Here is an 18,786-nt window from a genome sequence, read left to right on the forward strand (position 1 = left end):
TAACATGAAATTATTGATTACAAAATATTTATATTTAATTTAAATTTTATATACCTATATACAATACGTATGAATAATTCAAAAAAAATATTAAAGAAAAAATTAATACTTTACATAATTAATTTATGTATTTTTTTTTTCTTAATCTAGTCACAACATATTTGTATTTAATCTTTTAAATAAAATTTGTGTAGATCTATTTATACATATTTTTATTTTTCAAATAAATATAAAAAAAATTTAAATTAAATAATTAGAATAATTTTTAGTTTTATATTACTAATTTTCTTTCTAATTTAACTATTATTTTTAATATCAAAATGAGTGTTCATTTTACTATCTTATAATTTAATATATATCATATAAAATCGTTATATAATAATTATACTTTTACAGCACAATAGAACTAAAATTAGCAAAAGAAACAAATAATTTAACTAAATTTATTATACATAAGTATTCAAGTAACACTTTTATAAAACGATAAGACTAAGATTATTAAAATAAATAATTAAAACTAAAATTAATATTATTCTTTTGTGACACATATCATAATACAATACACTATGAGTTATAACCAATTCAAAATTTGTATATTATAGAATTTTTCAGTGTTTTATTTTTGTCAGAAAAAAATATTTTGAAAGAAGTGAAATTCATGATTTTTGGTAAATTTGATTAACACAATTAAGGATTTGATTTCAGGTTGAGAATATACTTTTTTTATAATAAATTTAAAAGAAATTATTTTTATGAGCCTTTTACATAACATCACGCATAATGACAAAAATTTTCATCAGCCATTAGCAAATCTGTTTTATTTGACTTTCAATTGTAAAAATTTTTATACATAAAATATTAAGACTCAAAATTAACTTTTCATTTTAAGAATAAATTCCCCACGGGTCACCTAATAATCATATCATATAATATATAATATTAAAAGTAATATGTACTCTCAATTTTTTTTTTCTTTCCTATGTGGCATCTCTCTCTGTTCTCTTTTTTTTTTTTTTTTTTTTTTTTTTTTTTTTATATATATCTCATTTGTGATGCATTACTTTTCTCTCATACTTTTTAAAAATGTCACACTAATATATCTTTATACTTAGTGCTAAAATCTAATATGTAAAAGAATTCTACTTAATTTGAATTACCTATAGAATTAATACTTTGTGAATTAATTTTCTTATATTAAATAATAAAATAAATACTCATTTTGATATTAAAAATAATAATTAAATTGAAGGAGAATTAGTGACATAAAATTAAAATATGTATAAATAGAAGTTATACAAAATTTATTTTAAAAAATAAAATATAAATATGTTGTAGTTGAATTAAAAAGAAAAAATGTAGAATATCCATTCATTTTTTGTAATACAAATATGATTCAAACATATAACTATCGATGTCTAGGGCTGTAAATCTGGTCTATGAGTCCATATCTTCGGTGTGCTTAGCCTGATTAGGCCCGGACCTGAGCTTAACCTGATCCATTGGGCCTAGGACATGTGTTCTGAAGCTTAATCCGATCTGTGGCCTGATCCATTGGCCTACTTTAGGCCCACTCAAGGCGTTGGCTCGAGGCTTAGTATCATTTTTGGTAGAAAAAAAAAATGATGAAAAAAATGGTTAGGCCCAACTGTCGGCCCACCTGATGCCCAAATACCCCTTAGGTCTGGGCCTAATTTTCTGTCCCTTGGGCTAGCTCGAATTTTGGTGGGAGCCCGTGCGGCCTAACCTGAGCCAGAGTGAACTATTTATATCACTAAAATTGATCCCAAAATAGACATATCAAGTCCAAATACTCTCTAAAGTTGAGTTGATATATATAAGGCCTCGTTTGGCATCCAAGCATTTTAGCCTAAAAGTCAAAAAGTGAATATAAAAAAAAAAAAAAAAAATCAAAAAGCCTACCATTTTATCCTACAAACCTATCTACAATTTGAAATCATGTGTGTCTATAAAAGCCTACCATCTATTATTTTAGCCTAAAAATCTAATAGTATTGATGAGAATTGTAACAACCCGACCCTCATATGTGCTTGTGATATATGTTAGTCCTTTATTCTGTGCTGTTAAATGCCTAAGATGAAACTGTACAAGAAAATAAGTTCAAGTAACTATGTTGTAATGCCTTGTGGAATGAATTGTATCTGTTAGGAAGGAAATGTATCTGTTACTACTAGAATGATAAAGTAGAAATAGAGGGCCTTAGCGGCTTAATAAGTCAAAATTGATCATATATTTGGAACCAGCATAATTTTTAGGTAATATTAAGCACTTCTGTGAAATTTCAATTTTCGGATGTGTAAACGATTGATTTTCGTCTTATTCCCTTTTTATGGAAATATATATGTGTGTTCTTGGTCATTTGACAAACCAAGGAATTCATAACTCTAAACCTAAGAATTGAAGGGTAGAGAGAGAAGGTCCTCAAGAAGGTTGAGATTTGGGCTTAAGGTATGTAAATGTTTGTCTAATTTTCATCCACAACCCTTCTTGTCATAATTTATGTGAAGATGTTTCTATAATCATGTACCTAAGAGTTGGGATTGTGGTGTTGTGAGTATGGGAAGTAAATTAGCAAAAATGACCTTACTTTGCATGTTTTGATTCAATTTGAAGTACTTATGAGGCTTTACTCTACTTCTTCAATTGACTTGTTTGAATTCAAGTAAGTGGCATGATTTTATGTTTATGTATTGAGATGTGAGAACAAGTAGGAACCTTATGAATTGGAGTGAATTTAAGTTGTGGTTTCATGATTTGATTTTTACTCAAATGAAACATGTAATTTGATCCTTGTTCACATGTATTCATATGCTTTGAGCTTATATATTAGTAATTTAAAGCTAGATATTTGAGGCCCTAAACATGTCTACAAGAGGAGGAATTGTGCAGAATTTTCGGACTTTTTGGTGCAGAATCGCCGCACGTGCGGGGCCTAAGGCCGCACGTGCGGGAACCTCAGCCGCACGTGCGGGAGTCAGTGCCGCACGTGCGGGAAAATGGCAAAATTTTGGACTTCAACACTGCAAAAAAAGCACGTGCGGGGCCTCAATGCCGCACGTGCGGGAGGTGTGCCGCACGTGCGGGAGATCCTAGCCGCACGTGCGGCTCAAGTCAAAAAAGTTGGGATGCTCCGTTTTGCGTGTTGGGTCCTCTAATGTTGTCAAAACATGCAATTTATATTGCTTGAATGTTCGTTAATTCAATCAAAGTAAGTGAACCGAATGTTGATTTAACAAGGATAAAAGGGACTAATGTGATTTTTTGTGTGTGTAGGAAACGCCTCAAAAGGAGGTGCACCGACACAACACAGTGAGTAATAGTACTTTAATGTACCTCTACTCAGTATTTATTTTTATTGACATTGTGGCCCTTGTTGAAAGTATTGTCATATTATGTATTGACGTTGTATCTTGACGTTACGAACTTCACTATCAAACTTGTGTTGGCATGAAATGATATATTTGCTATAAGTGATCCAATACGAAATTGTGGAAACATTGAAAAAGGTTGTGAAGTTGCACACATCTTATGTGAAAGCTTGTGACTAATGAAACGTATCAAGGCAATTATGAACTCGTGAACCAATGTGGCTTAGAGCCATTTGTGAATCAATGTGGCTTGGAGCCATTTGTGAATCAATGTGGCTTAGAGCCATTTGTGTATCAATGTGGCTACGAGCCCTAATGTGAAACTACGTGACCAAGGGTCAATTGTGAATTGTGAATCAATGTGGCCAAGGGCCGATGTGTGAAATGTGAATGATACTATTGTAAGCTTGTGAATCAAAAAGAACCAAAGGGCTATGTGATGGATTGTAAATTATGAACCCAAGGACCCTTTCTGAATGTGTGAAGTTCTTAGGCCAGGGGCCACATTATGACAATTATAAACCGATTATGTTGTCCCAACAAGCTGTACAGAGACAGACTGATTACATGATTTCAGCATTAATTATGTTACAAGCATACCAGTACTATTGTTCACTGAGCTTGGCTCACCCTGTGTTATGCCTGTTTCTGTAGGTGATCAACCAGGAGGTCGATCTTAGATCGGCATCGTCATACTTTTGTCAGCCTAGGCACAGCCAAGCTTGGGGTCGGGACCCTACTTTTGCGGAGTTGCTAGATAATGGCTTACACTTTTGCTATTGGCTTAAGGTATTATGTACTTAATGATTTTGTTATATACCCCACCTCGGGGTTGGATTTGTATATGCCTGTAAATAACTAACTCTCAAATGTATTTTGGCTTTTGGTGTACTTGTCCTATGAAATGTTTATGATCCTGGCATGACTTAGTAGCTCAATGGATGTCATATTTTCTGGTTTATATCACTTATTATTACAGTTTCCGGCCAGGCCCCTCTTTGGAACCAGGTTAAGTGTCCTTTTCTGCTTAGGTCATGCCCAAACTTTTAGGGGCAAGTTAGGGGCGTGACAAGTGGTATCAGAGCACGAGTTGCTATCCCACACACAGATCCATTGAGCCTTAGGATGTCTAGAAAAGACTTAAGCATCATGCATGGCATCCTGAGAATGTATGAAAGATCGATGGCAACGTAGAATGTACTCTGCTAACGCTAACAATTTGAACTTTGTTTGCCGGATATAATTGAATGTTATGTAGGTTATGGTGAGAACAAGGGTAGAAGATTCGGACGAGGCTACCTCGGCACAGTTGGACCGAATGGAAAGAATGATTATGGACATGGCGGAGACCCTAAGGCAACAACAGCAACAACCGCCACCACCACCAGTACCTCCACCTGTAGTACAAGATGTTCATGTTGAGGACCGAACCATCACTCTCACAAAGGAGTTTAAAAAGATGAAACCACCGTCATTTAAGGGGGGAATAAAACCTATGAAAGCTGAAGCATGGGTACTGGGAATAGAGAAATTGTTCGAAGTATTTCCATGTACTGAAGCCCAGAAAGTGCAACTTGCCGCCTTTACTCTTGAAGATGAGGCGCGAAGATGGTGGATGCTTACAAGAGCAGTGCATCGGGACTTAACATGGGGTAGATTTCTGGAGCTGTTCTATGATAAGTATTTTCCTCAAAGCATGCGAGATAAGAAGGTGACGGAATTCGAGACTCTTAGACAAGGAAATAAGACTGTTGCAGAGTATGAGGCCCAATTTGCTGAATTAGCTCGGTTTGCACCTCATATGGTAGATACAGACTATAAGAAGGCACGAAAATTTGAAGGGGGATTGCGGGGTGCCATTTTAGACCGGGTCAATATGCTAAAATTACCCACATATGTTGAGGTACTAGAAAGGGCTGTTATCGCAGAAGGAAACCTTGCGGCCCAGAATCGGATTTCCGAGTGGAAAGGGAAGAGACAATACAACCAATGGTCAAAGAGATCCGTTACTCCACCCGCTAAGAAGCACAATTCAGGGAACTTCAGCACCACTACTACTACTCAAAATTCCACTCCGGTGTGTCCAGACTGTGGAAGGCAACATTGAGGAACTTGTCACTGGAAGACAGGAGCATGTTTTAAATGTGGAAAAACGGGACATTTGGTAAGGGATTGCCCACAGTGGGCTCAACAAAAAGGCAATAGATCCGCTACAAGTTCCGCGGGGTCTACACTAACCCCCAATGCGAAGGCGGCTGCCAAACCGAGTAATAACAAAGACACTGCAAGACAAGGTAGGGTGTTCGCTTTGGTTCCCGGTGATGTACAAAATACAGCAACAGTGGTGTCAGGTACATTTACTGTTTATGGTCAATTTGCGCATGTATTGTTTGATTCTGGCTCCACTCACTCTTTTGTGTCGAAACTCTTCGCTCCTAATTTAGATAAAATTGAAGAAAACTTATCTTACATGTTGTGTGTGTCCTCCCCCTTGGGAGAGTCTATGATTTGTGCTACTATATACCTAGCTTGTGAACTTCAACTTGGGGATATTCGGGTGTATGCTAATTTAGTGCCTCTCGATATGACCTATTTTGATGTTATTCTGGGGATGGATTGGCTAAGTGCTTACGGTGCAACTATAAACTGTGTGACTAAGCAAATTAATTTCTATCCTCCGGGACAATCAGAGTCTATGGTTCAAGGACAGGAAGTGATTTCGCCACCTTATCTGATATCTGCCGTGAAGGCTTGCAACTTAATACGAAAAGGTTGTCAGGGGTATTTATGTAGTGTTTTGGAAGGGCAAGGGATGAATGAGAATATTGATGTGATCCCAGTGGTCCGTGAATTTCTGGATGTTTTTCCCGAAGAATTGCCGGGCCAACTAATAGATCGAGAAATCGAGTTTATAATTGAAGTGGCGCCTGGAACCCAACCCATTTCGAAGACACCCTATAGGATGTCACCAGCTGAAATGAAAGAGTTAAAGGTTCAATTACAGGATCTGCTTGACAAGGGATTTATCCGCCAGAGTATATCTCCTTGGGGTGCGCCGGTATTGTTCGTGAAAAAGAAGGACGGAACACTTCGGTTATGTATCGACTATAGGGAACTGAATAAGGTGACAATTAAAAATTAGTACCCCTTACCACGGATAGATGACCTATTTGATCAGTTACAAGGGGCACAAGTTTTCTCAAAAATTGATTTACGGTCTGGTTACCATCAATTGAAAGTTAAAGCCGATGATGTGGAGAAGACAGCTTTTCGAACCCGATACGGTCATTATGAATTTTTGGTTATGCCCTTCGGAGTTACAAACGCACCAACAACATTTATAGATCTAATGAATCGCATCTTCAAGCCCTATCTAGACGAGTTTGTGGTGGTTTTTATTGATGACATCCTTATATACTCGAAGAGTGCAGAAGCTCATGAGAATCATCTTCGCCTAATTCTTCAAACACTCCAGGAGAAGAAACTGTATGCAAAGTTAAAGAAATGTGAATTCTGGCTACAAGAAGTGGCATTTTTGGGGCATGTGGTGACAAAGGAAGGAGTCTCTGTTGATCCACACAAAGTTAAAGCAATTGTGAATTGGCCAACTCCCACTAATGTAACTGAGATACAAAGTTTCATGGGGTTAGTTGGATATTACAGGAGGTTTGTTCAAAATTTCTCCAAAATCGCTGTGCCACTTACCCAACTGACACGAAAAGGAGTTGCATTCGAATGGTCAGAGGAACGGGAATCCGCTTTCCAAGAATTAAAAACAAGATTAACGACAGCACCAGTTCTGGCTTTGCCATCTGGTATCGAAGGATTCGTAATTTACAGTGATGCTTCGCACAAGGGGCTTGGTTGTGTGCTAATGCAAAATGGAAGGGTTATTGCCTATGCTTCTCGACAACTGAAACCCCACAAGAAGAATTATCCCACACACGATCTCGAATTAGCGGCAGTAGTTTTTGCTTTGAAAATATGGCGGCACTATCTTTATGGTACAACCTGCGAAGTTTACACTGATCATAAAAGCCTCAAGTACCTGTTTACCCAGAAAGAGTTGAACATGCGACAACGGCGGTGGCTTGAGTTGATTAAGGATTATGACTTGCAGATCCAATATCATCCTGGTAAAGCTAACATGGTGGCAGATGCACTTAGTCGGAAGAATATGGGGGATTTGGCAAATCTGTTGGTAGAAAGAAAAGAGTTGAGGATCGAACTGGATAAAATGAATATGGACCTGGTGGTACGTGAACAGGAGGCCATACTAGCAGCAGTAAGAGCTCAACCCACCTTGCTAGAAGAGATTAAGTTACATCAACTGGAAGACGAGACTTTAAGGAAAATCTACGAAGAGTTAGAGGCAAAACCAACATCGGGATTCAGTTACGTAGATTCGGTACTAAAGTTTCAAAGTCGAATATGCGTCCCCAATGTGTTGGAGCTTAAACGGAAGTTGCTAGGAGAAGCACATGCCTCGAGATCATCAATACACCCGGGAAGTACTAAAATGTACCGAGACTTAAAACAAAATTTTTGGTGGCCAAATATGAAAAAGGAGATTGCGGAATTTGTTTCTAAGTGTCTACAATGTCAATAAGTAAAAGCGGAACATCAAAGACCAGCAGGATTATTACAACCCCTTCCAATCTCGGAATGGAAATGGGAGCATTTGACCATGGATTTCGTTGTGGGGTTACCGAGGACTCCTCGAGGTATGAATTCGATTTGGGTCATTGTAGACCGATTAACCAAGTCTGCTCACTTCTTGCCTGTGAAGACTCAATATAATGCGGATAAGCTGGCAGTACTGTATATAAATGAAATTGTAAGGCTTCATGGTGTTCCAGTGTCAATTGTGTCAGATAGGGATCCCAAATTTGTTTAAAGATTTTGGCAAAGTTTACAGGAGGCTATGGGTACCGAACTTGCGTTCAGCACCGCTTTTCACCCTCAAACTGATGGTCAATCCGAGAGAACCATACAAACTTTAGAAGATATGCTCCGATTGTGTGTATTGGATTTTCAAGGAAGTTGGGAAACCCATCTACCGCTGATAGAGTTCGCCTACAATAACAGTTACCATTCGAGCATTGAGATGGCACCTTATGAAGCTCTATATGGAAGACCGTGTCGTTCCCCTGTATGTTGGGCTGAAGTTGGGGATAGGGCATTGTTGGGTCCTGAAATTGTGCAACTAACAACTGAAAAGGTTAAAATTATCCGGGAGAGGTTAAAAACGGCACAAAGCAGGCAGAAGAGCTATGCAGATAACAGACGAAGGGATTTGGAATTTGAAGTGGGTAGTTATGTGTTCGTGAAAGTCACCCTGTTAAAGGGACATCCGAGATTTGGGAAAAAGGGTAAATTAACACCCTGGTATGTTGGCCCTTTCCAAATTCTAGAAAGAGTGGGTTTGGTAGCTTACCGAGTGGCTCTTCCGCCGAGTATGAGTCAAATACATAATGTGTTCCATGTTTCCATGCTTCGAGGATACCTATCAGATCCATCTCATGTCATAGACTATCACCAACTTGTGTTAGATGATAAGTTAAGCTATGAAGAAAGACCACTTCGAATTTTGGAGCGACAAGTAAAGCAATTGGGCAATCGGGAAATTCCAATGGTAAAGGTAGAGTGGCAAGAACATTATGGCACTGAAGCTACTTGGGAAAAAGAGGAGGATATGCAGCAACAGTATCAATATCTGTTTCCGTTTTGAGGTAAAAGCAAGTTTGAGGGACCAAACTTTTTTAAGGGGGGGAGAGTGTAACAACCCGACCCTCATATGTGCTTGTGATATATGTTAGTCCTTTATTCTGTGCTGTTAAATGCCTAAGATGAAACTGTACAAGAAAATAAGTTCAAGTAACTATGTTGTAATGCCTTGTGGAATGAATTGTATCTGTTAGGAAGGAAGTGTATCTGTTACTACTAGAATGATAAAGTAGAAATGGAGGGCCTTAGCGGCTTAATAAGTCAAAATTGATCATATATTTGGAACCAGCATAATTTTTAGGTAATATTAAGCACTTCTGTGAAATTTCAATTTTCGGATGTGTAAACGATTGATTTTCGTCTTATTCCCTTTTTATGGAAATATATATGTGTGTTCTTGGTCATTTGACAAACCAAGGAATTCATAACTCTAAACCTAAGAATTGAAGGGTAGAGAGAGAAGGTCCTCAAGAAGGTTGAGATTTGGGCTTAAGGTATGTAAATGTTTGTCTAATTTTCATCCACAACCCTTCTTGTCATAATTTATGTGAAGATGTTTCTATAATCATGTACCTAAGAGTTGGGATTGTGGTGTTGTGAGTATGGGAAGTAAATTAGCAAAATGACCTTACTTTGCATGTTTTGATTCAATTTGAAGTACCTATGAGGCTTTACTCTACTTCTTCAATTGACTTGTTTGAATTCAAGTAAGTGGCATGATTTTATGTTTATGTATTGAGATGTGAGAACAAGTAGGAACCTTATGAATTGGAGTGAATTTAAGTTGTGGTTTCATGATTTGATTTTTACTCAAATGAAACATGTAATTTGATCCTTGTTCACATGTATTCATATGCTTTGAGCTTATATATTAGTAATTTAAAGCTAGATATTTGAGGCCCTAAACATGTCTACAAGAGGAGGAATTGTGCAGAATTTTTGGACTTTTTGGTGCAGAATCGCCGCACGTGCGGGGCCTAAGGCCGCACGTGCGGGAACCTCAGCCGCACGTGCGGGAGTCAGTGCCGCACGTGCGGGAAAATGGCAAAATTTTGGACTTCAACACTGCAAAAAAAGCACGTGCGGGGCCTCAATGCCGCACGTGCGGGAGGTGTGCCGTACGTGCGGGAGATCCTAGCCGCACGTGCGGCTCAAGTCAAAAAAGTTGGGATGCTCCGTTTTGCGTGTTGGGTCCTCTAATGTTGTCAAAATCTGCAATTTATATTGCTTGAATGTTCGTTAATTCAATCAAAGTAAGTGAACCGAATGTTGATTTAACAAGGATAAAAGGGACTAATGTGATTTTTCGTGTGTGTAGGAAACGCCTCAAAAGGAAGTGCACCGACACAACACAGTGAGTAATAGTACTTCAATGTACCTCTACTCAGTATTTATTTTTATTGACGTTGTGACCCTTGTTGAAAGTATTGTCATATTATGTATTGACGTTATATCTTGACGTTACGAACTTCACTATCAAACTTGTGTTGGCATGAAATGATATATTTGCTATAAGTGATCCAATACGAAATTGTGGAAACATTGAAAAAGGTTGTGAAGTTGCACACATCTTATGTGAAATCTTGTGACTAATGAAACGTATCAAGGCAATTGTGAACTCGTGAACCAATGTGGCTTAGAGCCATTTGTGAATCAATGTGGCTTGGAGCCATTTGTGAATCAATGTGGCTTAGAGCCATTTGTGTATCAATGTGGCTACGAGCCCTAATGTGAAACTATGTGACCAAGGGTCAATTGTGAATTGTGAATCAATGTGGACAAGGGCCATTTGTGAACAATGAAATTATGAGGCCAAGGGCCGATGTGTGAAATGTGAATGATACTATTGTAAGCTTGTGAATCAAAAAGAACCAAAGGGCTATGTGATGGATTGTAAATTATGAACCCAAGGACCCTTTCTGAATGTGTGAAGTTCTTAGGCCAGGGGCCACATTATGACAATTATAAACCGATTATGTTGTCCCAACAAGCTGTACAGAGACAGACTGATTACATGATTTCAGCATTAATTATGTTACAGGCATACCAGTACTATTGTTCACTGAGCTTGGCTCACCCTGTGTTATGCCTGTTTCTGTAGGTGATCAACCAGGAGGTCGATCTTAGCTCGGCATCGTCATACTTTTGTTAGCCTAGGCACAACCAAGCTTGGGGTCGAGACCCTACTTTTGCGGAGTTGCTAGATAATGGCTTACACTTTTGCTATTGGCTTAAGTTATTATGTACTTAATGATTTTGTTATATACCCCACCTCGGGGTTGGATTTGTATATGCCTGTAAATAACTAACTCTCAAATGTATTTTGGCTTTTGGTGTACTTGTCCTATGAAATGTTTATGATCCTGGCATGACTTAGTAGCTCAATGGATGTCATATTTTCTGGTTTATATCACTTATTATTACAGCTTCCGGTCAGGCCCCTTTTTGGAACCAGGTTAAGTGTCCTTTTCTGCTTAGGTCATGCCCAAACTTTTAGGGGCAAGTTAGGGGCGTGACAAGAATTTTTTCAAAATAAAAAAATGCTCAAGTCCCATAATGTGTCTTCATGTTTTCCCAACAATCTATTGACTCCCACAGCCAAACAGCAAGCTGTCGCGTCAGCACATTATTTCCCACAGCCAAACAGCAAGCTGTCGCGTCAGCACATTATTTCACCTACAAGTGAGTACAAATTCACGGTCAAAATTGTCAATTTACGTATTTTTTTATTTTATAAATTATTTCATTTCACTTTTTTTTGTAAAACGTTAAAAAATTATTTTCAAACATACTAGTCTTTTTTTACCACATATTTTAGTCAAAAAATCAAAAAAATTATTAAAATAGCATGTTTATTGAAATAGCATGTTTATTAAAATAGCATGTTCTCAAATGAGGCCTAAGTATTCAAGTAATACTTTTATACCATTTTTTAAAATTAAAAAAAAAAACTTTTAATAGAATGGATTTTTATTGATAAATCCTATTTAGAAGTATTATACCCCAAGAAGTTCATGAAGGAATTTTTTAATCCACACTTAGTCCCATGTATTTATACTTTTATTCCGTAAAGTAATTTTTCTTGATTTACAGTATTTTCTTAGGCTCTTATACCCTTAAATTTAATATTGATACTTAATGTTGGGGGAGGAGAGAGAAGGGAAAGGACAAAGGCATAGGAAATTTCATACACAAATTAAATAATATTGATGTTATTATTTATATATGTGAATATATTTTTAATTGACAATACATTAAAAATAATGTAAACATTCTCTCTCATCTGATGTGAATATATTTTTAATTGACAACACATTAAAAATAATGTGAACATTCCCTCTCATTTGATGTGAACGTTCACAATACCTTTTTGAAAAATTATCTCTCATCTAATGTAGTGATGTGAACGTTCACAACATATGAACCTTCTTATTTTTTAATTGACAACACATTAAAAATAACGTTCATTATATTTTTAATTGACAACACATTCTTATTCATAACATGTAATGATGTGAACATTCACAACATGTAGATATTTTCTCTCATCTAATGTAGTGATGTGAATGTTCGCATTCGTATGTTTTAGTATAAATATTCACATCATATAATTGACAACACAGTGACAAAAATTCATTTCAAATTAATGTGAATATTCATTACAATTACATGATGTGAATATTCACATCATGTAATTGACAACACGATAACAAAAATTTATTTCAAATTAATATAAATATAGTGACAGTCAACATCTTGATGTATGAGAATTACCAAAACATAATGACAATCAACATTAAATATCAACATTAATAGGGGTAGGAGAGATTGAGGGTGTTTGGTCTTCTTACCTCAAATAGGATCTAATTGAATAGAATTTTTTGAAAGAGAATTTATCAAAAAAAACCCCTTTATAGAATGATAAACTAAGATTGTCAAAATAAATAAGCAAAATCACACTTCAATTTTAAATTAAAATTAAAATTATTCTTTTTTAACACATACAGCATAATATAAAATATTATTTAAATAAAAAAAATAGCTTATGCAATCTGATCACCTGTTAGTTTTGGCTTCTTTCAAGTTGTCATCTTAATTTGAGAGAGCGTTTAGGGTTGGTAGATCCATTTTGAAATCGATTTAGGTGATTCAAACAATTCACTTTTTAGGATTGATTGAGTAGAATATTCATGTAAAAAATTAAGATGATTGAATAACTGTAACTATATGTTTGAATCATGTTTATTTTTAAAAAATATATGACAAATATAATTTCAAGAATAGCCATTTATTTTTTATAATACAAATCTTATTCAAACGTATAACAATTAATAACCAATCATTTTAATATTTTACATAAATATTCTGCTTGAGAAGTCAAACTTTTTTCCTTTCAATGATAGATCATGCCACATCAGTTTGAATCACAAACCACGACACATACAACATGAGCAATACTAAAATCCAAATATAAAATTTTAGAAAATACATCAATAGTTTAGATTTACTTAAGGTATGGACTTACAACATTAACTTTAAATATCAACTATAGATTTGATATTCCTATCATTTTTAAATAAATTACACTTTGCCCCTTTATATTAGATCACTTTCCCACTTTGACCTTAAAATTTATTTTTCTTCACTTTAACCCTTTATATTTCAATTTTTTCTCAATTTACTCCAAAAATTAATTTATATTCAAACTTAGATAGAAAACATCATAACAACTGTCACATAATATAAAAAAATATATCATTATATTAGAGTTTAACTTTATATTAGAGATGTAAGTTATATATAATAAAATATTTTTATAACACGTGATTGTTAATATGTCATTTTTTGTATAATTTTTAACAAAAATTAACTTTAAGAATAAATTAAGAAAAGCTTGAAGCATGAAAGGTCAAAGTGAGAAAAAATAAACTTTAAGGGTCAAAGTGAAAAAGTAATCAAACAAAGGGGCAAAATGTAATTTATCCATTTTTTATTGTTCCCTTTCTCAGACCATAGAATTATTGATATAACGTAGTTTCCAATTGACGGGTACTCAATTTCTGTTTTCCGAAGAAGACTCATCTGAGATCAAAAAGTTGCTGTGTGGGTGAAAATCTGACCACACTGCCTGTCTAGTGATCAGCTGGAGAGCACAAGCAGAATAGATGGCTTAAGCAACCTGAAACAGAAAGAAAAAGCTCCGGCGGTGGTTCTTCCACCCGGGGGCACTCCGACGATCAAGTCAATATATCTCTCAAAGATAATCAAGTACTAAACTGAATACTCAAAGTATAAATTACATACCTTAGACCCACGGGGGTGCCTCTCTTTTATAATATATTCAATCCAAGTCCCACTAGAAGTATGACTTCTATGAACTTCAATTTACTGTTTACTCTGTACTCTTCAAGAGATAAAGATAAACTCCCTAAGAGCTTTATCCTTATCTTGGTTAAGTCCCCTCTTTGCCTTAGGACTCTTGCCCCTTATCCCGGATTCCGATATCTTCGGAGATGACCTCGGCTTCTCCGAGATTACCTCGGCTTAACTACCAGGGCACGTGGCACCTCGGCTGACACGTCGGCGTCACCATGCTACGTGTTGGTATTCAGAAAATATATCCCCACAACTGCCCCCTAGGTTCTATTACCTCGGCATTCTGAGGTGATGGAATCTATTCCGAAATTTTGTCACTTCTTTTCTGAGTAATGGCTCAAAAACTATTTAGCCAAGATTATCTACTTTCAGCCGACGTGTTCTCTTCGGAGAACAAGGCTTCGGTCGTACTCTCCCACGCACATGAGCTGTCATGCATATCTAACTGTTTCTTTTACGTATTTCATCTTTACTGGAGCGTGTCAGTGACGCGCCTGAAGCTGTCTGTTCATTTCGTCTGCGCCGTCTGACGCGTGCGTTACCCTAGGCGTAATGATTGCCCTAATTTTGCCGCCGTTTCACATTTTTGACAAAACTCTTTTTTGCCTCTTCTTTTCCTTCACTTTTTCATTCCGTCTTCTTGCTCTTTCTCTCTCTGAAAGCTCATTCTTCTTCGAATCTGCCATCGCTTCAATCTCTGTTCTGGAACTGCGCTTAATCCCTCATTCTTGCAAAGCCTTCTTTTGCTGTTGCAAATAATTTCTGGGTTCGGCGAGCATTGCCTTGGCTTCATTTGTCCTAGTAAGACCCTTTCCTTTAATTCTTCCATTCTCTTTATGTGCTTTTGTCTGTCTGTTGCCATTACTGATCTTGTTCGAGGTCTTGGATTTATTTGTATCTTGAATTTGTGGTTTTACCTTGAACTTCTATGCTTTTTTCATCATTCTCTTTACCGCTGTTTTTGATTTGTTTCTACATCTCTATTGTTTCTGAGAACTATACCTCTGTTCTTGAATCTGAAACTTCGTCTTTGTTTTCTCTTTTTTGTATCTGCCCCAGATCTGTGCCCTCGATTTTTATCTTCATACTTCATAGATTTGGGATTTGTCTGTAGAACCCTTAATCTTTAGGGAAACCTGAAAAACGCCCATCTTCTGAAACATATTCCTCTTAGTTTAAGCCGACATAATGGGTATGTGGAGGCATAGGGTAAATACCCCAACAAAACTTGAATACTTTAGGCAAGAATTCTCTATCCCAGCCGACGTTCACCTTAAGCTGGCTGGAGATAATGATACCATCGTGCCCACAGACCATACAATGCCTTTTCCAATAGTTGCTTTTACCGAATGTGGACTTCGGCTTCCACTTGATCCCCTTTTTCGTCAAGTTCTCCATTTCTATAAGCTGAACCCTATGCAGCTTACTATCAATTCCTATAGGGTAATTAACGGTATTATAGCCTTGGCTAGGCAAGAAAACCTTAGAATCACCCTAGCCGACCTTCAATATTGTTATACCATGTGCCCTCTTGATCTGAAGGATAGGGGTTTTGTCTATTACCTTAAGCCGAGATCCACTCAGTACAAAATTATAGCCGACCTCCCAGACTCCAACAAGGGGGCTGGAGATGATTTTCTCATTGCTTCTGGAAATTGGGAATTTGGCCCAGATGAAGATGTCCACCTCTACCCTCTTCCTCGAACAATCACAGAGGGCAAGAGTAAGAGCCCTGAGTCAACACTTAGTTGTTTTTACTTAAGACTTTAATACTTTTTGTTTCTGACGTCCGTTTCTTTGCAGATCTTCATCAGCCACCGAAAAATTTTCGTCAATCCTTCTTCCCAGGAACAGATCTGAAAACACTTCTTGGCCTTCCAATCCATAAACGAAAAGCTCCAGTATTACTAAACTTCATCCCTACATACAAATCCACCTTACCCGACGTCCCAAGAAAAAGGAAGAAGAGTCTTTCTCCACCCACAGCCACAACCTTAACTGCTTCTACATCCCGAACAGATCAAGAATCCACATCTGACCCAGCCGATCTTCCATCAACTTCGGCCCCCTACTTAATACCAATTCCTGAACGTAGACGCCGACGAAAGCTTGTAAAGACTGCCGAAATGGTTCGTCCAAGGCCTGTCGTCCAAGACCTTCTTACCGACCTTCCAACTGACGCTGAAGCCGCACCAACGCAATCAATGCTTCCACCCAAACCAAAGAGAGTAAAAAAGGCTCAGCCTAAGGCCAAGGCTACAGATGCCGAGGCTGAGGATGCTTTGCCAATTTCTAAACTAGCAGAAAGCAAAAAATCAGCCTCTACTTCAACCAAGAGATCTGTTGAGGGCCAACCCTCAGTGTCTACACAATCAAAGCGGCCAAGGTCATCGTCTGCGACGACCTTGGCTTCGAAGAAGCCCGACATCCCCTGGGCCCCTGATCTATCCCTGGAGGATAGGCCCATCATGGCTAGTGAAAGTGCTGACGACATTAATGTTGCTGTCGCCCTTAGCACTGCTCTTCTTCTACCAAATGACTTGGAGCGAAATAGCAAGCTTAGTGAGTATGAAAATTATGCTCTTATGCTCCAACACTCCGCTCAAGTAAGTATTTCTGTTTGTACTTGTGATTTTTCTTCTGTTCTTCACTGAGAGTACTGTCTCACATTTCTGTTTTTCTGCAGGCCATTCAGCATGCTCACTCATTTTCCATGCAATCCTTTGAAAATCGTCAAAGGTTGATTGATATGAAAAGGGAAGCATCTTCTATGAAGAGAGAGATCAAGTCTCTTGAAGCAAAAATGAAAAAATTGGAGGATCAAGCCGAGGCTGCAACTAAAGTTCAAACTTTAGCTCTTGAGAAGGCCGAAGCTGCTGAGGCCGTTAGAAAAGTTGCTGAGGCCGAGAAAAGAGAGGCCGAGGTTCAGAAGGCCCAAGCGGAGAAAGAACTACAGCAAGCTCTGGCCACCAAAGAGGCCGAAATCAAAGAGGCCGATGAAAAGGCCTATGCTCAAGGTATGGCCGACGTCGCAGAAGACTACAAGTTTCAAGTCAGGCAGGCATGCAACAGGGGATTTTCCCTTGGTTGGATGTCCTTGATAAAGAAGCTTGATCTTCCTGCTGACTCGCCATTGCGCCAGGCCGACGCTATTCCTTTACCCTTTCCTCCACCTCCTCCTCAAGGTGGATCAGAGTCTGAGGCCGAGGCCGTGGATGAAGATGAAGAAAAAGATGATGGTGAGGCCTTGGTGAGAAAACCCAAGAATGCTGCCGAAGCCAAGTCCCCTCCTCCTGCTGAGCAGGTTATGGACTTAACTCAAGATGAGGGGGGTGATGATGCTGAGGAAGTGCCCAGGGAGTCTGTTCAAGGGTATCTATCATCTGACCTCCTTCTGACTGAAAGAAGTCTTGACACAACATTGGCAGAGATAGATGCTGAAATACAAGCGGAGAAAGTGGCCGAGGAGATTCCACCTGAATCGTCAGAGGTCCCCGTTCCTGCGGTGGTTGATACTGAAGAATCTTGAAAATGTTTTTTTTTTTTTTTTTTTTTTGCGCTTTGTACTTTTTTACTTTCTGGATTAATGCAAAACTTCTTTCTTTTGGCCGACGTGGTTTCTTCAATATGTAACTGTAACAGTTCGTCTTCTGGATGTTTCAATCTTGTGATATTCTGTTGACTGCTTTTGCATAGTCTTGTACTTATGAAATTTTTGCATATTTCCTCATGTTGCTTCCTTTGTGCAATCTCCTCGGGGTTTCATACCTCGGGTATAACCATAAAACTTTGACTTCGACAAGATACTATCCTGCAAACTTTTCATAAATTTCAACAAGTATAGAACATATATTTCAGAATGTAAACTTTGCAAGCTTCTTCTCAATTCTTGACAAGTACTAAATGATAATCTTAGTCTGACCTACTTGTAAATTGCTACAAATTTCAACAAGTAATGAACAATATACTTAGCCTTTATTTTAACCTGTAACTTTCTGTATACCTCAGCGGGTGGTCATATGTCGGCTTAACATAGACTTGTAAATTGCTACAAATTTCAACAAGTGTTAAGCATCTTCCCTTGGGTTTAAACAACCCACATATTGCTATGAGAACTTAAGCAATAACCTCGGCTTATCTTCGTCTTGTAAATTGCTACAAATTTTAACAAGGGAAGATAAGGAATCAGCTTAATTCCAACTTGTAAATTGCTACAAATTTCAACAAGTGAATTAAGGAATAACATCGGCTTAACTTCAACTTGTAAATTGCTACAAATTTCAACAAGTGAAGATAA

General features: G+C 37.4%; 1 protein-coding gene across 1 annotated transcript; it reads left to right on the forward strand.

Annotated features, from left to right (window-relative positions):
* Window positions 1-4,725: 4,725 nt before the first annotated feature.
* On the forward strand, window positions 4,726-6,528 carry LOC114299217 (uncharacterized). The gene is made up of 2 exons (XM_082890616.1): window positions 4,726-5,463; window positions 5,569-6,528. Exons 1-2 carry the CDS (start codon window positions 4,726-4,728, stop codon window positions 6,526-6,528), a joined length of 1,698 nt encoding a protein of 565 aa, XP_082746742.1.
* The last annotated feature ends 12,258 nt before the right edge of the window (window positions 6,529-18,786 follow it).

The sequence above is a fragment of the Camellia sinensis genome, chromosome 10 (assembly GCF_055761805.1).
Source record: "Camellia sinensis isolate YWXY chromosome 10, ASM5576180v1, whole genome shotgun sequence".
NCBI classification, from domain to species: domain Eukaryota; kingdom Viridiplantae; phylum Streptophyta; class Magnoliopsida; order Ericales; family Theaceae; genus Camellia; species Camellia sinensis.